Here is a 22,629-nt window from a genome sequence, read left to right as displayed (position 1 = left end):
ATGGCTGTGCTTCCTATTCAAAACACATAGGGGTAACTGCTGCTCATTCTGTGCCATCATCAGTATCCTCTGATCCACTATATGGGGTTCAACTCACTACAAAAGACTAGATCACAGCACAGCACGTGTTTGTATTACAACATTTGTGAGGACAGCAAAATGTTTGAGGGCAATTTTATAAAAGCCCCTTTTTATAATACCGTGGTCTTTTGTTGTGCTTCTTACCCCCCTTTCACCCTGATTCAGTAATTAATGCCAATTGATTCATCCAAACACACATTTCACACAAATGTCGTGTGGTCAGTGTCAGTGTCACTGCTGAGCTGTTGCATCCTACCGACTCACCTACCTTCGTCCTATTTCTCCCGCCCAACACTCACTGCTGACAGGTGCCACCCCAGCCCGTATAAGATAAGGCCCTCGCCGCCCGGCCGCCCGGCGTCCCTCGACACTCGACAAAGCCAGACACGCCAAAGTGGACTCTAACCCACAACCTCAGATTTTGCCATTTTTAAACGTAGCCATAAAGTCTCAGTTACACTTAGTTAGTACAAACTCACGTGTCACACAGCGACGCATTGTTAGACTGTAGATACGGTGCTATGTTCTCACACACACACACACACACACACACACACACACACACACACACACACACACACACACACACACACACACACACACACACACACACACACACACACACACACACACACACACACACACACACACACACTCCCAATACACTTTCCCAATATTGGTACAGACCGACCTCCCCTCCAGATCTCCCCCCTATTTGGTACTCACCTAGATCAAAGTCCCTGAGACATCTGTGCTGCTGCCTGCTGGCACGGCCGGCCAGCTGGACCATGTCCGTCAGGGATGTAAGCGCTGCTCTCTGTCTGTAGGTCGGACCGTCTCGTCAGTTTGTCCACTCACTGTGTCTGGAGGACTTCCTAGTGGGCTGCAAGACGAAGAAAAGCAGAGATAAGATGCATTATGTGAAGAGACCGTACGCAGTGGGAATGGGGGGTGAACTGAACTTTATCATATTCTTACAACAAGATGACTCCGTGTCGAGTGGAATGTTCAAGTTGAACGCACATAACATTTACACTGTGTGCCTGACTTGAATGCACACACACAGTGCCGTTACTAGTATAACATATTCTTAGGAATGTGTGTGTTTTTGTGTTAGTGAGCCTTAGTGCATGTGGCACGTCTCTGTAAGAGTGTATGTTTTAGTAAAACTGCTGTGGGGTTTACCCGGCGAGACAAAGTGAAACAGAGGCTGGGGCCCTACTGATTTAATTCCAACCAGCATTAAAATACTATTCCAAACACGAACTATGCCTGGCTCCTCTCCAAATGGGCCACAAAGCCAACAAATGTAAACAAAGCCTTGAGGGACTAGTACAGTCTAATCTAACCAAATCACAAATGGACGCGCTTGGGGCAATTCGATTCAAAGCAGACATGACGCGTCTCAAATATGCCTTGTTGTCTATTCACACTTACGCCTGTAAATGTGAATAAGACGGGTGTGGAACTGTGGATGCAGACCAGATGTGCTGTGCTGATGTGATGAATAAATTGATCATATAAGACAGGCCGGGATGGGCAACTTTGACGATGGAGAGGGCCACTACATTTCCACTCTCACTCCAGAGTGCCGCATTGCATGTTACCGTTGTAGCAAAAAAAGCCGATCTACAAGCTGAAAACGCTGCGACGCGTTTTGAGCTTGTAGATCATCTATTTTTGCTAATATTTGAATTGAAATCCTGAAAGTTTTTTTGTGCTATTTTTGAATTTGAATCCTGAAAAGTAACCTTTTTTATTTAATTTAAAATGTATTTAGTTATAGTTATGTTAACTTTATGAACTACATACAAATACATTGGACATAAAAAAGACAACATTTTAATACTACTCATTAAGCTACTAATTTAGAGTAATTAAAGCGGGTCATGTTTGCATGTTTGGAATTGTAACAGCTGAAATCAATATTATATCAGTATTCCGAAATTAACCTGAGGGCCACATTAAGTGAAGGTGTGGGCCAGGTGTTGCCCTATTATAAGATTCCAACCACAGTATACAGCTATCTGGTTATATAGGAGAGACCCATGATGGCACTCTGTGGTACAACTTTTCTCCTACAAATGGGCCAAAAATCAAACAAATGTAAACAAAGCCTTGAGGGACTACAGTCCAATTTAACCAAATCACAAATGGACCTTCTTCTCCAGTGTTGGGCAAGTTACCTTTAAAAAAGGTTTTATTTCATTTTTTAAGGGTTAAAGAACCGTTTCACCCAGACCACCCCTGAATTACATTATTACTGTTCTAGCACCTTACATTTATGTCATATTATAGTACGTAAAGGTAAATCGTTCCCCTTAAGATACAAGGTCAAGTTTATTTGCATGTCCCAAATTGGGCTATTCAGTTTACAACAGGTAGAAAAGCTCTGAAAGCACAGTAAACAAAAGACAAGGACAGACAAATACATATATGGTCACAAGTTCCAGAAAACAACCAAGCGATAGAGGACGCTTTCTTAAGCACCTGCTCGTGATATATATGAGTCGGGCAGGTGAACTGTACCCCCACAATCTTGCAGTATGTCAGAATTAATGACCGAATATCCATTTCCATTATAGAACAGATTGAAATTAACTTTATACTTGACATGTCATGCTAATAACTTGATACCCAGCATCGCTATTCATGTGGGGAACATATACTGTAAGTACACATGGTGTACTTACACCATGTGTGGTGTAAGTAGTAAGTACCACACATGGCCTTGTGGTTAGAGAGTCCGCCCTGAGACTGGGAGGTTGGGGTTCAATCCCTGGCCGGGTCATACCAAAGACTGTAAAAATGGGACCCAATGCCTCCCTGCTCGACACTCAGCATCAAGGGTTGGATTGGGGGTAAGTCCCTGCGACATACTAGTGTCATGTCCAGGGGGTGTACTTGTACATCAAGCTGCCTCGCTCACGCTACAGAAACAGGAGATAGGCTCCTGCCCTATGGGCCTCATGGTTCAGCAAGGCTACTTACTTACACATGGTTTAAGTGGTTAAATTGAAGTGATATTGATGAATTAAAAATATATAACAACATACAAAGTCAATCTGGCATCACTATTTTGCACTTTTTATTAAGAAAAATCACACATTTTCAGAAACTATAACAGCTGATCTATAAGTTCACAATGTGTTGCATTGTGAGCTTGTACAGCTTCTATTTTCTTCATGAATACAGGAGGTGTACCGTGATATTGTGACTTGCACATTGCTGTGGCTTGGGCACAACAATTTGAAAGAATATATAGGCTACTATACTATACTAACCTATACTAATGTGCATTATGAAATGTGGCAGATGAAAACCCCAAAATGAATGAATGAGCCAGAGACTAGTTTAGAAATTTTGACAGCTATTCTCTTTGTAATGTATTCAAGACCATCCTCTATATCGCCTATGGACTTAAATCTGAGAGAGAAAGAGAAAAGGAAAGTGCCCAAATGAATGGAACAGAATAATCTTAAAGACCTGCTGCAGGTTTACGCATACATAGCAAAGAAATGTCAATCAGATGCAAAATACAGAGGTAGAGTGCTCATGAGGAATGCCAAAGAGCGAGCTGCTCTCTCAGGCGTGTGTGACGAAGCACAAAGGCTGATCGATAGCTCACCTCAAATGAATATGTGATCCCCCCTTATTGACAGAACAAGCAGATGTGAACTCAAAACTTAGCAACAGAAAGAGACGAGTGAAATCGATATGGCCCACTTCAAATACCTGTTTAATACCAACCTGCATTGATGCAATATATTTAAACAGGTAGACTGGGGATTGTAGAGGAGGGATGAAGGGCTAAAACATGAAAAGCAAAGTGTGTGTGAAAGCTAAATTGATAGTATCTGTTGTATTTCTTCTCTACGTAGATTGACCCTGGCTGCTTCTGTTCTCACTCTGCCTTCAAAACATTAACTTTAACACACAAAATAATTTTCTTGTCTAATCTACAGTATGGTCTTTTGTTGGCTGCTCCCTCAAGATAGAACCCTTACCCACACTCTTTCCATTCTCTTCTCCATCTTCATTCATCAATACACCTCACAGTTCTCCATATCCCTCCCTCTCTCTGGATTAATAATGCTCCCCTCCTCCCCACCTTAGCTGCACTTGGTGTTTTGTCCTGTGCTCCAAACAGCGGTCAGTGTCTAACCGTAGGAAATGAGGGATGACCTGGAATCGGTCACCCCCAGTGGGTTTGATGTCACATTGTCCGGTGTCACACCCACAGGCCACAGTTAGGCTAAAATATGTTAAAATTAAGATGCCATTCTCTATCCTATACCTCCTGCCCTCGCAGACTATCTCACTTCACAAACCGGTTACCAGTGGTTCTTATTTTACTCACAATGCCTCGCTTATGGGAGAGCGCCCAATGGCGTGATCACAGAAGCATGTATTATGCACTTCCATGTATTGGCTGGGTCAAGGTCACAACGCAACTATAGGTTACGAACGTAGCCCTGGCTGGTTATTTGACTACTAAGAAAACAACGTCCTTGCTTGGTGTGCGAGGAAGAAAAATGCTTATCTTCAATAATGTGCCAGGCTACGGCAATCCCTTATATAGCACAAGGGGGAGGGGGTGGTACCCTGCTGTTGTGGCCTTGATCCAGCCAATACATTGTCTGGAAGTGTATAATAAAGTATATGCTTCTGCGATAACGTCACGGGGCGCTCTCCCATAAGCGAGACATCTCGCTCGTAATACTCAAAGAACAACCTGGGTTGTGTTCGTGTATCTATAGTTTCAATCCACCTATCCATCTAAATGGGAAATGGGGCATTCATATAGCGACTTTACATTCAACCGTTTGCACATGCACACACCGATGGCGGAGAGGCAACCATGCAATGAAGGCACTACCCTTCTCATCGGGAGCAGTGAGGGGTTAAGTGTCTTGTTCATCATGGACACTTCAACACCAAGTCAGGATCAGCCCGGGGATCGAACCGGGAACCTCCTGTGCCACTCTAAACACTCATCCCTCTGTAAATACTAAATTATAATTATCCAATATCCACCCACTCTAACTTATTTGCCACACGCCTGAATTCATTTAGCTCTCCATCCATCACCCGTCCATCTAGTGAGCTACACGTTCTCCAATGCAGCAATGCTGTCAGAAGCCACAGATGTGGCTGAGCCTCCTGAGGTATTAGCGTCTATGGGAGGGGGATCAACCTGCCAGGCGGCGAATCCGGCGATGTGGGAAGCTAAGATATAGAGAGAAAATGAAAATAGTGAAAATGAAGCATATAGTCAACATATAAATGGATAAAGTGGTGAAAATGAAGGAGGAAAAAAATGAGAAAAGCAAAGTGCAGGTAAGGCAAGCAGAAGGGACTATAGAGAGCTAGGATGAAAGATAAGTCGTTGGTCGTTGTACAATACACTGATGAAAAGAAGGGTGCGAGAGAGAGAGAAAGACGGAGAGCAGCAGCCAAACAATTTTGGAAATACAAAGACAGGAAAAGGAACACACACACACACACACACACACACACACACACACACACAGAGGTTGAGAGAGAGAGAACGGATGGAAGACAAATTAGGTAGAGGGGCAGAAAGAAGGAAGGAGGGATGGAGATATGGGAAAAAGTGTCAGACTTGATTCACAAAATTGGAGGGAATGAAATGGAGACAAAAATGTCCATTTTCTTCCAGCACCAGGACATGTTGTGTGACCTTTTTAAACGAATATGTAGAATAGGAACAAAACACCATGGGATTTACATCAAGCACTAGCCTTCACTTAAACAGAGTGACAAAGGATTAAAGGAAAGAATGACACGAATGAAGAGCATAGCTGTCATCACAGCCAGAGCTGCCCACACAGAGCAATGGGCCTGACGTAATGCACAGTGACAGACTACTAATTCCCTCCAGTGCCACACACACGTACACTAGACAGTAGACAGTACTACTGATGGCCATTACAACTGCACACACACAAAAGGCTGTGTCCTAATTTAATTAATAACTCCGTCACTACACATTACCGGCCAATTTGCATCCCGAAGAGAATATAATCCCACTTGACATTCAAACAAAGCTGCGTGTGTGTGTGTGTGTGTGTGTGTGTGTGTGTGTGTGTGTGTGTGTGTGTGTGTGTGTGTGTGTGTGTGTGTGTGTGTGTGTGTGACAGAAAACCTTAAAGGACAAACTCCGCCAGGACAGGTTGTCTGACCATGGGGATGTAAAATTGTGCTTTTGCAGTTTTGCACTGCATGTGCACTGCAGCTCGACCCTCCTCCTTTGCTTTTCCAAAGTATATCGACTGTGGCTCAGGAGGTAGAGCCGGTCGTTCAATGATCCATGGGTCGGCGGTTCGAATCCCGGCTCCACCTGTATACATGTCGACAGTCGAAGTGTCCTTGGGCAAGACACTGATGACCCGATGTGCTGGTTGGTACCTTGCATGGCTTCCGCCGCAATCGGTGTATGAATGTGTGTGTGAATGGGTGAATGTAATGCACAATCTATGTAAAGCGCCTTGGATAAAGGCGCTATATAAATGCACCATTTACCATTTATCTGGTAAGAGGCAGAATGTGACATCCTAGCCTACTGATGATGTCCTAAGATGACTGAACTTATGGACTGACTACACTACACCAGCTTTTCAAAGCGTGTGTGCGCGTAACGCATGTGACGGATAAATAAAACGACTGGACAAACAGACAAAACAACAGATAAAAGGTGGACATTGATCAAGAGATGATCAAGAGGGTCTTGTCTGTAATATCGTATCGCAATATTTGGCATAAATACTGAGATACGAAATGTTGTCCATAATACCGTGCAGCCCTGTGTGCTGTATAGTGGCTATTTGAACTATTCAAAAATATTTTACAAAAGTTTAAAAAAAAAAATCACACCCGTGTGAACTGAGTGGTGCAACTCCCCTCTCTCCCCCCCCCTCCTCTCTCTCTCTCTCTCTCTCTCTCTCTGCAGGCAACAGTGCAGCGCTGTCTCTCTCTCTCTCTCTGTTTCTGCATGGCACAACAGCGCCCCTACTGGTACTCATACTGGTGCTCATTAACGTCACATAGGTGAACCACACATGGGTGAACACGGACATTGCTGTTCCTTGGAGTGGTTGCACCACTCAAAAAAGAAATCACACCTGTGTGAACTTGTGAGGGGCGCTCTTATCATCATGCATCATTATACATCATCATACATCACATTCCGTGCTCAACCAATCCAATCATCACAAATGTCATTGCGGCCAATCACAATTTAGGCCTTAAGTTTTCTGTCCTCACTTTTGCATTCAATATTTGAGTTTACACAAACACCAAACAGCTGGGCATAGGAGGCGCCCCTAAAAAAGACAAGGACGTTTTAGGCACTGGCGAAAATATAGGGCCCCATGGGCTACATTTTCGTCGCCGCCATTTCCCGCGATGCTGCCCGCAAGTCAGCTGCTGCCCAAAAATTACGAGTATAGGAGCTTACTCTGTCCCTAAATGGTATTTCGGTCCAGTGTCACCCGCTGTGTCTATTATGCCGACACCGGTATTTTCGCCTAGAGGTGTGGTGATAGGCGTGTCACACACATTTGGGAAGGCGCATAGTGGAGTTTAAAAGCACCCGAAAGCCATATGCCAAATTAGTTTGGCACCGCACGCCGTCAATGGAGATGTCCGGAGTCAGGCTGCTTCATCTGATCATCTCTCCTTATTCTCCCATGCATCTCTTTGTAATTTTCCTATAAATCAGCAGAAGTGAGTGCATATCACTTCCCTGTGTCCATTGTGTTTATACATGTCTAGTCAAACAAGTTATTTGACTTAAGTTGTGCCAGCAATTGTGCACGATTCCAATTGCTCGTTCAGTTTCATCACCCCATTGCGCAGCAAATGGGGTTTGCCTACACGCCTACACGGCCTACACGCACAATATATATATATTATACACAGGGCTTAAAGCCAAAAATCCCAAGACTGAAAATGTTTTTTTGCAAATCTGCAAAACTGAAATCTTGCAAAACTGAGAACTTTAAGCTTGAATTACAATGATCACACAGCACTTTGAAATGTTAAAAATGAGCAAGATTTGAGCGAGTTGTGACTCAATGAAAAGACGAGTGTTCTTTGCTCTGTGGGCTGTGGAAAAAACGCAACGCATCACGCTTCCATGGGAGACCGTAAGGCTATGATGCAATAGCACTGGGCATAACAGGCAACGGATAAGGGATCTCTTAAAGGCAATGGCATGTGTCACAGTGATTGGTTTAATTATTGTAACGCCCAAACCACACCTATGCATAATGTAACGGGCAATGGAGGTGTTTTAGGGATTTAGACAGGTAACCAAAATACCAACTTTAGTGGGGGAACACCCTTTCCCCACTGCTAAATCCCCAAATAGTGTATTTAAATGCTCGAATGAAAATGGAGCCCAGTATATCTCATAGCCTGGAGGGATGGTGGGCAGGGGTATTGCAAACACACAAAACATATTGGTCTTCCTTGGTCTGCTAGAGCGTGCACAAAAAGTTTGGCACCGACTAGTCCAACATTTTGCAAGATTAGCCACAAACAAACAAACAGGGACAAAAACAATGGCTCTCGCCCACATAAACAATGGCTCTCGCCCGCCTTCAGCACTGGTCGCCGACGTGCCAATCCAAAACCGGTGGCGACTGTATATACGCAACACTAATAAAATACTACATAAAATTATCCCACCAAAGCACATTGTTCGGTCCAAACGGCTATATCGCAGCATTCCCACCTTTATTTCTCACACTACAACTTCCAACTAACAGTCTATACACCCTCCAACCCCCTGGCTCTCACCTGCAGTAGAAGCTCTCTCCCTCAGTGTTTTACTCTGAATCCACCCCCCCCACCCCCCCCCCCCCCCCCCGCCCCTTCCATCTTCTTCTCTCTCCATCCAAAACAACAGCCAGTCCTTAAGGAGGGGCCATCAATCTTCTTCAATAACACCGAGAGCGTTAGAGAGTGCCAAGGCTACGGAAGATTACTATCTCCCCTTACTGCCACTCAGTGGACAACACATGAGGAAGTGTGTGTGCACGCCAGAACAAGAGTGCACTCTGTGTGTGTGTGCGCGTGCATGCATGTATGCATGTGTGCATGAGTGTGTGTGTGTGTGTGTGTGTGGGGGGCATGCAAGGTGGGGTTAGAGAGGGGTGGGAGAGAGGTTTAGTAGGACACTACTACTGTATTTAAAACACCTTTAAAAACCTCCTCCAGTCGCCAGCAGAGCCTGATCAAGGATAATCACTGGCAACCTCCCGGCCAGCATACATTTCACATCCTAATTATAATCCAGACTGGTCCCTAAAAAAAAAAAAAGTCGCATGATGCACTCCAAAATCCTGAGCGAAGTTCAGAGGCAGTACGGAGGACTTCAATCCTGTGAACAGACACAGTTAACCATGATGAGGAAATGGCAGGTTGGACAGGTTGGGGGACAGAGGAAAGAAAATGCGAAAGCCACAAATAAATATATATAAAAAAAAGAAAAGAGAATGGACTCACTTGAAACTCAGTGAGGCAGTGAGAACTGCCGAGGACAGAGAGCCGAGAGGGATGGAGAGAGCTGGTAAACAGATCGCCTGTGCTGACCCAATGAACCTCCGGGGTTATGGGATATAGGTGAAGGTGAAGAAGGCCGTGTGCCGATTGTACACAAAAGGCATGATCTCACGGCAGAGAGGGGTTTGTTCTTTTAACAAGCACCATGCAGCACTCGGTGTGTTTCAGCATTAATCCACATGCTCACAACGGGCCGATCCAAGGCCAGCCGTCTCTCCGAGTGAGAGATGAGAGAAGACAGAAGAAAAGAGGAGGTAGACAGGAATGACATGCGTATCATTAACTGTGCATCCGTCCCCCCTTTTTTTATCAACCTATAATTGTTTTTAACTGTATGTATGTACTGTACTGTATGTCACAATCTCGCGGCCGCTGTCTTGTGTTTGTTTCCGACGTTCTGTTCGTGGTTCAATCGCTGTGTTTTGTTGTGGCTTTCCTGCCGTCTCGTTTTCTCATCGAACTATAAATGCACCAAGTCTCTGTGTGTGTGTCTGTAACCATTCGCCCCACCGACTTCAAATTCAACACACGTGTAGGAAGTGCAGTGCCGGTCAGACACACGGTTGTCCAAAACCGCCCCAAAAGGCCTCTGCCCGGGCTCTGGACAGGGCGCCCTGCCCAATGTCCATATATGGAGCTGGCCTGTTCTGACATTGTTCTGACGTCTCAATTTGTTAAGAATGTCCTGACTGCTAGATTTGATCGGAGTACAAGATAATTGAAAACATATTTTAAGTGAAGAGGATCAGCTTCGTATTTTAATCCTGATCCTATACTTATTTGTATATTTTATTTTATTTATCACTTACATTTGTATTAATTTTTGAACAATGCCTATTTGTATATTTTAACCCACCTGCCCTCATTTTCCTACATTTCCAACCATAGTGGTCATCTCTGACCAAACTGTATTCAAATGTTTCAGTTGAGAGTACTCAAAACCAAGATATATTAAAAATAAAGACACCAACGTCATTGTGGTATCATGCAATTCCAGGTGGCAGATTAGTCGCACCATGGGAGCTAAGCTGCACCCAGAAGTTCGGTGGAATGCATTGAAGTCAATGAGAGCCCGGTGACCAGCTCATGAACAAACACTATTTCTGAATGACCGAGACCTTTATAAAGTAATCACTTCTGGAAAATATAAGAGAAGACATCACATTATTGTTGTCTGCTGTGCTGTGTTGCTTTTCAATGTGTACACCGTGTAAAGTATCACAAGACTGTTCACCGTTTCATGTCTGGCAATCAAATATGGCGATACCTCCGAGACAGACATGATACCTGCCGCTGTTTAGATCCTCAATAAAATTATGTAATGTGCACATCGAAAAGCAAGTGATTAAAAATTGTCCTTCTTTTATATTGTGTCAAAAACTAACACAACACAGCGTTCTTAAAATATGCTAAATATGGGGGGGGGGGATTCTCCCATATCAGAAATCAAACATTCATCCAAAGGGGAATACCCACCTTTGATATTTGACCACACAAATCTAAGCTGTTCATCTAGGAGTCCATATTGTCGTTCTCACAAATGTGTAAGTAATTCACTCAAGGCGTGGATATCGTGGTTACGAGAATAGGACAGATGGACAACCCGAAAACATCCTTTGGCTGGCGTTGGCGGAGGCATACACACAACAAACACAAAGTAAAGTTAACTGCGCTTGCACTACTTTTATATAAAAGTCCACAATGCCACCTTAATTAGAATGACCCATTTAGATTTAATGAGACTGAATCAACCGTTATTCTATTGTCACAACGTTTGACGAAGACGACAAAAAGCAAATCAACCAGGTGCTCGTTGGAGATGCAAAAAATAATGTAAAGTAGGCTGGTGCTTCAAAGATCAGTGGGACTGGAATACTAAAGACAAGGAGGCGATCCAAGCACTCAAAAATTAAAAAATTAGGAGGGTGGATACAAATATTCGACTTGTTTTATAAAAGTTAAAAGAAGCCGACATGTTTCGACTCTAACAGAGTCTTCATCAGGGCAAGTATGGTCCTTTATACTGAGGAAGACAGTTTAACTTGTAGCCGTCTGCCAAAGCTATCCCTGTGCGGCAGACCCTCCTCCGGCGGCAGGCGGGGGAGCGAGGTAGTAGCACGGCTGCCTATCGCACAGCGAAGAGGACTGGAGGTGTGAGAAGCGCTCAGCCCAGCGCTAAATACTTTGACACCAATATAATCACATATAATTGATTCAGCTGGTGGAGGAAGGTGAAACATTAAAGGATTAAAAAAGGAGAGGGCCATGGATGGTGGCAGCTGGGCTTAATGTGAGCTGATGGGACTGACTCTGGCTGTCACAAGCAGTCTAATCACACAGGGGGAAGGCCTCTTTTAAGACACCCATCATCAGATTGCTATCAGCTCACATGCACTGAGTCCACCTCAAAGGGGGCTTTGATCAGGGCTGAGCTTGAGGAACAAGATTGGCGCACAGGGTGGCAAGGAAGAAGCTCTCTTTGAGAATGGTGGAGAAGACGGACAGAGGAGACTTAAGTGTCCTTCCCCGTCAGGAGGACAGCCCTGAGCTACCAGGTGATGGGTCAGCCGTAGCACCATTCAGGGGTGGGCAATTATTTTTCCCAAGGGGGCAAATGAGAAACAGAAAATATTGTGGAGGGCTGGGCCAAAAAAAAAGCAATGCAGTTTTAGTCCACGCATAAGTACCTTTCATGGTCCGGTCAGAGTCAGCCAAAGGGCAGCAATTGGCCCCCTGGGCCGTGTAATGCCCAAGTCTGATTCAGGGAATGATTTAAAAAAGGCATCTGCTCCGGAGAAGCTATAGTACACGTCTCGGGGGGGGGGGGACAACACCATGACATATGGGAAAAGGTTGTAACGCTTTCCCAGTCCAGTGGACATGGTGGTGTATAATGTATATTACTTAGGTCAGCCATTTGCTAATTTCTCAAACCTTTCCTTCCAGAAGACTACTACTTAAAAAATAATTGTAATGGCTACAGTATGAGAACGTCCTCTAGCCACCTTCACATCTTTGTAACTAATGGAGACACTTACGGTGAGTCAGTCTGTTAGCAGTGACTTGGCTTGTCAATCTGCTGAGTGAAAGGATAAAGATGTAGAGATGGAGGGGTTCCTGTAGGCTGTAGCCCCATTAGAACTACCATCCATTTCCCGTCGAGCATGAGAATGAGCATAGCGAAGCACCTTCACAGATTGGGGTTCATGATATCCAAATCATTTTTTGACATGAAAGATTTAAGAGACAAAGCTCTGATGCTTTCAATTCCTCCTTGTAATTAAATTCCTCCCTTGTTTTCCCGGTGAGGTGGTTTTCCTTGTTTTCCTTGGGGAAGAACTGGCGCCGAGCTGCAGACAGGCCTGGCTTTTGTAGGCTCATCAGGTGATTGCAGACGACATCCAGGTGGGGAGATTGTAACAGGGAGAGAGGTGCTGTGGAGTGCTCTGGAGTCCTCTGGTGGCGCTGAAGTGCCCAGAACACCCACAGCACATGGATGTAGAGGTGATGGAGAGAACACCCACAGCACATGGATGTAGAGGTGATGGAGAGAACACCCACAGCACATGGATGTAGAGGTGATGGAGAGAACACCCACAGCACATGGATGTAGAGGTGATGGAGAGCGAACCGTAACACAAAGTCCAAACCAATGGCATGTTGTTGTTGTTGCTGCTGTGTGCGTACACCATCGCTCTGCATATCTATGCTGTCGTGAAGAAACCACCAAACTCCAAAATAAAAATAAAAAAATGAAATGGAAAAGAAGAAATTAATAAGAAAACCTTATATTTTTCTTAAAACCAAAGCAATACTGCCTCATCAAAGTTAGTAATGTGACTTTATATATTGTAAATTTACTTGCATGAAAGGCAGAGAGGTGGTGTAGTTAGCTGCTTTAGCAGACAGTTTGAGGGTTCAATGGAGTTAAGAGGTTTTGTCCGAAGCACTTTTACTTTTCATTGGTTCAATATTTTTGAGCCCCTCCCATATTCAGCTCTAGTGTAGATTTTTGTCCTAAAAAGACTAAATGCCATTGACAATGAATGGAGAATTTACGTCATATGTAGACGAGCAAATCGGTATTTTTGTTAAATTCGGCTATTTTGTCCTAACACAAACATTAAAATGCCATGACAATGAGGTGTTCTGTGTTCTACAAATTCCCATTGACAATGTACGTCATACTGTATGTGTCTGAGCAAATCAAAGAATTTACGTCATGTGTCTGAGCAAATCGACATGTTACGTCATGATGATGTATGATGATAAGAGCGCCCCTCACTTCACACAGGTGTGATTTTTGAGGGGCGCCTCCTATATACAGCTTTTGTCCTCAAACGTCCATTGACAATGAAAGGGGAATTCAGGTCAAATGTCCGCTAAACCTTGTCCCCCACACCTCTCAATATTTGCCATTGACAATGAAAGGAGAAATTAAATATCAAAACATTAAAGGCCATTGACAATGAAAATTACGTCATTATGTAGACGAGTAAATCGGCTAACCAATCAGATGTCGTTCTGGCCAATCACAATTTGCATCCTCACTTTTGTCTTCAATGTTCGTGTTAACACAATGTTTGTGTTTACACAAACCTTCAAAGCTGGACATAGGAGAGGCTAGCGCACCTCAAAAATGTAGTTGAGTTGAGTATGCTATGCCATGCTATATTATGTTAATGTCTCTTGTGGTTCTTATTTATAGTATTCTATATTTTATGTTTCTGCCTCTTGGCCAGTTCATACAAGTTGTGTCAATAATGATTTTAAATTTTCATTTGATAGAGGGGTCAAAGTTGAATTAAAGTTGCGCTAATATTTTTGAAATAGGTCAGCAATACAAATGACGTTAGTTTTGTGAATTAATTTACTTTTACTGCGTGGCCCCAGTGCCCCCACAAAATGAACGGAACTACTTATTAAAACCAGAGCAGAACTCCCACCACGGGACTCTGGCAATCAATTAATACAGTTGCAAACACAATATTAATGGCAAGAATTTCATACAGCTTAAGTTAAAAAAATCAGAACTATCCCTTTAATAGAGTGAATGCATGCTATGCATGTGGGAGGGAATAACATTATGGCATATCCCACAATGTTTGTAGCCCATTTCGCCAATGGGCTATAGAGCGTCGCAGTCCCTCCCCCTTTCAGAACGACGAGTGGCCCAGGAAAGGAAATGCAATGCATTTCTCCCATAGGATTTTCTTTAAGTATTTATTTAAAGACGGTTACGCCGCGGACAAAGCCAACTCGGATCGTGACAAATCATGATAATGAACACAATATTTTGGGCCGATCAAATCATTAGAAAGAAGAAAATAAAGGCAGGAGACAACACTATTTGTTTTGTTTTTCTTCTTATAAATGATTTGATCGGCCCAAAACATTGTGTTCATTGTCATGATTTGTCACGATCTGAGTTGGCTTTGTCCGCGGCGTAACCGTCTTTAAATAAATACTTAAAGAAAATCCTATGGGAGAAATGCATTGCATTTCATTTCCTGGGCCACTCGTCGTTCTGAAAGGGGGAGGGACTGCGACGCTCTATATACACACAGAATAACTCTTTCTACTTCCGGGCTGCTTCCCAACTTTGACCCAAAGTGCTTTCCAAGCAATACTTTATACAAATACAGTACAACGTCAATCGCCCGGGCACCTTTGGTTACTTGGCTCGTTGAGGGGATGTCAAGGAGCATGTGGGAGGTTGACCCGAGACCGAGTACCCTGGAAGCAGGAGGAGCAGAAATCAAGTCTGCAATGTACTGAGGCACAAGGCCGTTTTGGGCTTTATAAACAAAAAGTTAAATGTTGCTGTTTTTTACACAGTGACCTTTGTAGGGGTTTTTATGATTCAAACCTTAAAGGAGAATTCCATCCTAGAAGGCTTTCTTACCTTTATTCGTAGTTGGACAAAGAGGTCCAAGTGTTATTTTGTGCAAAAGTGCATTATTGGCCATTTCCCCTACCATAAGCCCTCAATGGGGGTTGGGTTTTTGTGCTAATTCGCTTATTTCCATTGAAATAAGCGATACTATTTACATTAGGAAGAGAGGATATATACAAAAATAAATGATTTTTGAGCGATCGAAATAAGCAAATTAGCATGCAACACCCAAGCCCCATTCAATTCAATGCAATTCAATGCAATTCATTGACGGCTTATGGTAGGGGAAATAGCCAATAATGAGTTTTTGCACAAAATAACACCTGGACCTCTTTGGTGGGGATGTAACAACTACAAATAAAGGTAAGAAAGCCTTCTAGCATGGAATTCTCCTTTAATGGTGGAAACCGCTACATAAATAAATGTTGCCCTATGTGGGGGCATGATAAGGTCATGTATTAATACCACGCTATACAAAGAAAAAGATGGTGCTACCTAATTTGTGGTGGCGCTACCAACTGAAAAGCTTGGCGGCACCAGTGCTACCTGTGGAAAAGGTTAGTCCGGAGCCCTGTTTCTGGAAATATTGCCTTTTTTGTCACTGAAAAGAGAAAAAGTCTTGGCTTGATAGCGTCTCATAGATTCGTCAAACATACGTACCATACACACATAAACAATGATTTTGCTATATCCATATGGCCTCCCAGCAGGTCTGCCATGCCCAAATATGGGGTTCCTGAAGCCATACGTATGTGTGACCTCACCGTTATGACATGAACAATCCAGCCAGTATGACAAAAAGCATTGCAGCCTCAGAGAGTTTCCAGACTTTTGACATGACAACTCTGCCAAGACTCCACTCTTCAACCCATGTCTCTTAAATATATCTTCAAGACTCTTTATACCAAGATTCAAATCACTCTAGAAGCGTACTTCTTTGACTCCTGAGCTCTTCATTCTTCTACAGAGCCAACCAACAGGTTAACATCATTTAACACCATTAACTGTCGATTCACCATTAACTGTTGATTCACCATTAAATGTGCTGTTACAAATGTTTTCCTGGACCTTGCATCATTACTTGCATCATTATGGATTAGCAAAGAATGGTAATCATGCTGCTGTAGCGTTGAGACACAAGCTATACTACTTTGGAAAGAAGATTGTCAAGGATCAGCTTGATGTGGAGTTCTTCAACACAGAGGCTTTGCTCTGGGAGAGGTTCACCCCAGTGACATCTGAAAGAGGAAATCCTCACCTTGAGGATCTCCTCAAGCGCTATGGCTACACAGCTGTACTGATTGAAGATATTGTCTACCTCTGGGGAGGGTGTGAGAACGTCACAGCAAAGTACTGCACACTGCTTCATGCATTTGATGTCAATACCCACAGATGGTTCAAACCACAGGTTTCTGGGACTGTTCCTGAGCTGAGGCAGTACCACTCGGCCTCTGTCTTGGGGAAGGTCATGTATATTCATGGAGGATGGACCCTGCTGACTGGACACACTAATGACATCTACAAATTGGACACCACCACAATGGTCTGGGCTTTAATTAACGCCAGAGGAACTCCACCTCCTGTTTCATCACATCAGTCTGCCACCATCATCGGGACAAAGATCTTTGTATTTGGGGGCTGGAAGGGATATCAGTGCTACAACACCATCAGAGTGTTTGACACAGACACCAACCATTGGCTGAACACACCTTCTACACCGCTTGTTCCTAAAGGACGCAGGGATCACTCAGCCTTTACCTACAATGGAGAGCTGTACATATTTGGTGGCGAAGGTTGGAACGAACAACTCAATGATCTGTGGAATTTTAGTCCAGAGACCTTCTGCTGGAAGAAGGTTAAGCCCAAGCGGAATGGCCCGTTTCTGACGTCTAGGATGTGCTGTTGCATGGTGGGAGACCGTGTCTTCCTCTTTGGAGGAAGTGGAACAGCTGGAAGTGGAAGTGAAACCAACATGTATAGTGACCTGTATGTCTTAGACTTGAGTCCTAGTCTGAAGACGTTAAGCAAACTAGCAGTTATTCAGCACTGTAATTCAGATCGGAGGACGTTGGGACTGCGACGTGACATCAAATAAGAACTGAGAGCCATGAACAACCCTAAACTATACGCTTCGGGTGCGTTTTGCGTCCCAAAAAGCACTTTATAGTTTTGGGACGCAATACACCAACAACCTCTGCGTCCACGGGATGCACTACTGTACTCAGCAAACAGCATGCACAGTAATAATAATCCATGTGGAGAAAAAAAAGAAATTGCGGGGGAAAAAATGCGGTATAACAATAATCTACGGACACGATCATTTTGCATGCCTGCATCCGACCTCATCCTATGTTATAAAAAATACACACACACACACACACACACACACACACAGAGAGTGAGAGAGAGAGAGAGAGAGAGCGTCAGTCAAGTGGCTCTGTGGCTGCGAATCGATGCGCTCCGCGAAAACAGCTGATCTGCGAGCTCATCAACGTCATCAACAGGTTGCAAAATGCCCCAAACAGGTCCCAAAACATGGTATTTGTGAGCACCGCCACTGTCCATATTTGTTTGTCTTATGACACATATTTGTTTGCTCTCAGAGTTACACACACCTGTACCATGGTTTCTAACGTGGTTAGCTAATGAACGTGGTTAGCTAACCACATTAGCGTTTGTGGTGATTTCACATAAACATGTGACTCAGGCTAGGAAAAGGTGCCTCGAATTCGCCAACTGTAAAACGGTAAACGGCAGAAAGAGAAAATAAGTTTGATTTAGTGTGTGTCGTTTGTTTTTTCCCCCCATATATGTTCGAATGGTTTTCATTCCAACAGATATTTGTTTTAAAGTCATTAAATGGTTACATTTATATGGCAAATTAGGCTTGTTTTTCAGTAACTTTGTGATTAGGGGTGAAGAGGTGCAGGCTCTGAGATTTGTATACGGTTTAGATTGGTCGTTTGGAATGCATTGTCCTCTAGTTGCGCACTCTGACCCCTTTTCCACTCTGAACCGGTTCAGTTCTTTTTGGTTCTAAGTCCATGAGCCGGAGTTCCAAAATTGGAACGTTAATTATGAATCGAGTAACAAGTTCATGTGGTAACAAGCCATGGGAGTCTTACAGATAGAGATAGGGGAGGGAGTGCAAAAGACCATTCAGAGGAAAAGAGAGGGAGAAAAAGTTAATCAGCGGAGAAGGCTAAAGACAGACGAGTGAAGAGGAGGCAGACGGGGGGATGACAAGTGAGAGAGAGAGAGAGAGAGAGAGAGAGAGAGAGAATGCAAATGAGAAGCTGCCAAGCAATGGGAGCAATGGGAAAACATTGACTATGGAACTTGAGGGAGGAAACTGAGGAGCAGAACAAAGCTGACAACTAAAGAAGTGGTGTGTGTGTGTGTGTGTGTGTGTGTGTGTGTGTGTGTGTGTGTGTGTGTGTGTGTGTGTGTGTGTGTGTGTGTGTGTGTGTGTGTGTGTGTGTGTGTGTGTGTGTGTGTGTGTGTGTGTGTGTGTGTGTGTGTGTGTGCTGGGACTTTTCGCATGGGGACACACAGGCACACATCACACAGCCTATAGGCCTGTCTTTTACTGCTACAATGGGCTGCACTGTTCCTTGCGCGTCCTCTGAACAGCAGTGCCAGAGGCTGCAGACATCACAGCGCAATCTGTTGGAGAGAAGGAAAAATACCCGGGCCACACCAAAAAAAATAAAGATAATAAGAGGTATAGCAATTGAGACAGAAAGATAGAGAGAGAGAGAGAGAGAGAGAGAGAGAGAGAGAGAGAGAGAGAGAGAGAGAGAGCGAGAGAGAGAGCGAGAGAGAGAGAGAGAGAAGAGAGATTCCCTGGAGAGACAGTCCATTGTGCCTCTTTGTCACACACCGAGACCAGGAGAAAAGAGGCGTTTTGGTAAGTGAGGGGCCGGCCAGGCGGTTCATCTCCCCAAGCGGCTAGATTTCTGGAGTCTCTCTCTCAACCTCAGCCTGCAGCCACCAGAGACAGCAGGGGTCACCCACATCCACCCTGAAGCAGGCTATAAGACATGCAGCGTCTCAGACATGTGTACCAGCTCAAGACTCACAGTGGGCATCATTAGGAGCTGCACAGACACGGCCAAAAGCAATTTCAGACATAATGTATTTTCAGACACACAGAAAAACAACTCACTTAACCACACACTATAGATGCACCATCTCGAATCACTATACACAATCTCAATTACGCGCACAAACCGAGGCACGCGCAGGATGCACAACATCACTCCTCGTGCACAAACACAAAATTGGACTTGCACAAAAAAAAATCACTTACTGCAACGCACACAAATCTGGATCATTAGCGGAGGAGTCTACACACACTCACAAAATAAATTCAGTAGAAATGTGGCCACCACAGTACACACAGTCCCTGTACACACAAAACATCCTGCCCACAATCGCCACACGGCGATGTCAGCCTCATCCTCATGAATATGCATACGCCTCATTAACACTCAAGTGGGGAAAACCACATATTGCATGAGGCGACTACTGAGAGAGAGGAGACGGTCGGGGAGCTCCCGGGTGGAGAGGAGAGTTTTATTTATTTATTGAAAGTTGTATTCATTGAGGTTGTCAAGATTACAAACTTTAACTACTAAAACATATAGAAAACCCCTAAAATATACATACGACAAAAACATAACACAGATGAAGATATGCTATATCCATCCATCCATCTTCAACCGCTTATCCGTAGTCGGATCGCGGGGGCAACAGCTCCACCAGAGTGCTCCAGACTTCCCTCTCCAGAGCAACATTTGTGACTTCCTCCTGGGGGATTCCGAGATGTTCCAAGGCCAGTGAGTCGATGTGTTTCCTCCAACTGCGCCTTGGTCTGCCCCGGGGTCTCCTCCCAGTGGGACGTGCGTCGAGGACCTCCCTAGGGAGGCACCCGAGAGGCATCACTAATGCTTAGTGATATTTGTGATGAAATTATTAAATTGCTAGTATTGATTTTTAGTGTGAGTTGTGAAAGGGATAGAAGAGACGGTGACTGTCTATCTCAGGGTAAACTGACACTGCGAGTTTTATTGTGTAGTAGTAGACAAACCAAAGGAAGTCATAGAGCGAGCAAGGGGTGCAAGTGTAGCTTTGTATCGCCAACACACTTTGTCGAATCTCAGGAGCGACGGGTGAGGTTGTTCTGGATTGTTCCAAAGAGCCAAAATCCTCCCCTCGCCTTCGTTACAGAGCCAGACTACTGGGGCAGTGTGAAAGCAGTGTGTCAGCACGTAGGCCGGCACAGGGGAGAGAGCAGCCTGGGAATTTCAGCCTCCAAATCCTGCAGCAACAATACGGCTTTCAAACGGCTGCAATTTCTCTGTAATGTCTGGTTAAAAGCTGTGTGAGTGAGGGAATCCACCTCAGCACAAACTACTGCCATCCAGACTGTCTGGCATCCAAATGTTTTATAGGGCCTATATCAGAGCTTACGTTAGGCCGGTAATAGACGTTTTTGGTCGTTTTTTCATGACAAAGACAGACTGAAAACTAGAAAAAGTGCCCTTCTGGGCACAGGTCTCCACCAGGAGGATAGTAGGACATTGCAGCTTGCCTTCATCTGGTGGTTGGGTAGCAGGGCAACACAAATAAACGAGTGCATGATGCGACTTGGCTTGTTGTAGCGCCACCATCAGGCTGTTGAAAACTGTCAAGTGGCATTTCTTCCTCAGCCTAGTGGGAATATGCGTGCACAGTTTCATCGCAATCGGACGCTGCGTTGAGGAGTTGTGGCGATTTGTACAAAGCGGGCTACTCCTGAAAACTGTAGGAGCCAATCGTGGCCAATCAGGATGGAATATGAGAAATCAAACAAACCTGTCTTGATCACATGACTATGGAGATCATGTGTACCGATTTGCGTGAAATTTGGATAAAATCTGAAGGAGTAATAATAGAAAATGTGTTTTACATATGTCGGCCTCCTGGTGGCGCTATAAAGAGCATATGTGAAAAATTCCAGGCAAAGGTTTTTCCTTGGCCTCTAGGGAGTTGGCATACAAAGTTATCCACAGATCCGTGCAGTTAGAGGTAAAAACACTTTTCGGCCAGTTATAGCGCCACCTTGAGGCTGAGTTGAAATTGTTCATGTGGCATTTCTTCCTCGGCCTAGTGGGAATGTGGGTGCACAATTTCACGGAAATCACGCGATGTGTTCATGATTTGCAGCATTTTGTTTGAAACTGAGCACTCCTGTGAACTTTGGAAGCCAATCTTAACCAATCAGGATGGAGTCTGAGAAATCTGAAAGACCGGTTTCGTTGAATGGCTCTAGAGAGACTGTGTACCAATTTGCGTGATGTTTGGACAAAATCTGTAGGTGTACTGTGCAAAAACTTGTTTTGCACAAAGCGGCCTCCTGGTGGCGCTATAACAGGCTGTTCTGGAAAGTTTGGGTCAGAGGTTCATCGTTGGCATCCAGGGAGTGTGTGTGCTAAATTTGGCATCGACCGGGTTAACGGTGGCCGAGATTAGCTGCTCACGGACACACACACACACACACACACACACACGGACGGACGGACGGACGGATGGAGTGCAAAACATACTCTCCCCCCATGCCTTCGGCCTGGTGGAGACAAATATAATTAATTCTCTCAGTCTCCGGTCACCGTATCAGATACATGATAAATAAATACTGATATAATCTTTAAGGAAAGTTTATGCATGTACTGTATATACTACATAGGCCTATGTAAACTCTTAAACCACAGGTTTTGAGTGGTGAAGCCACTCCAATGCACAGCAATGTGTGTCCCTGGTTAGGCCGGAAATAGCGCCATAGCGTTTGTTCACCACCAAGTGTCACTGTTGCGCAGCCTAACACACACACACACACACACACACACACACACACAGGCCACGGAGGAGGGCTTGTACAGTACAGTACAGTACAGTACAGTACAGTACAGTACAGTACAGTACAGTACAGTACAGTACAGTACAGTACAGTACAGTACAGTACAGTACAGTACAGTACAGTACAGTACAGTACAGTACAGTACAGTACAGTACCCCTG

At 44.3% G+C, this 22,629-nt stretch overlaps 1 protein-coding gene across 1 annotated transcript in view; it reads right to left on the bottom strand.

Moving 5' to 3' along the window:
- spop (speckle type BTB/POZ protein) overlaps positions 1-22,629 on the bottom strand; it is a gene marked incomplete at both ends in the record, with an annotated part of 129,634 nt that overhangs the window by 99,095 nt on the left and 7,910 nt on the right. Inside the window, 1 exon segment of the mRNA XM_083779017.1 lies at positions 16,827-16,888. Within this exon segment, the coding sequence (XP_083635143.1) occupies positions 16,827-16,888 (62 nt within the window).

Source organism: Protomyctophum parallelum (genome assembly GCF_964188405.1).
Source record: "Protomyctophum parallelum genome assembly, chromosome: 13".
Lineage (NCBI taxonomy): Eukaryota > Metazoa > Chordata > Actinopteri > Myctophiformes > Myctophidae > Protomyctophum > Protomyctophum parallelum.
Note: the sequence above shows the minus strand (reverse complement) of the source record. Positions and strands in the feature narration are given on the sequence as shown.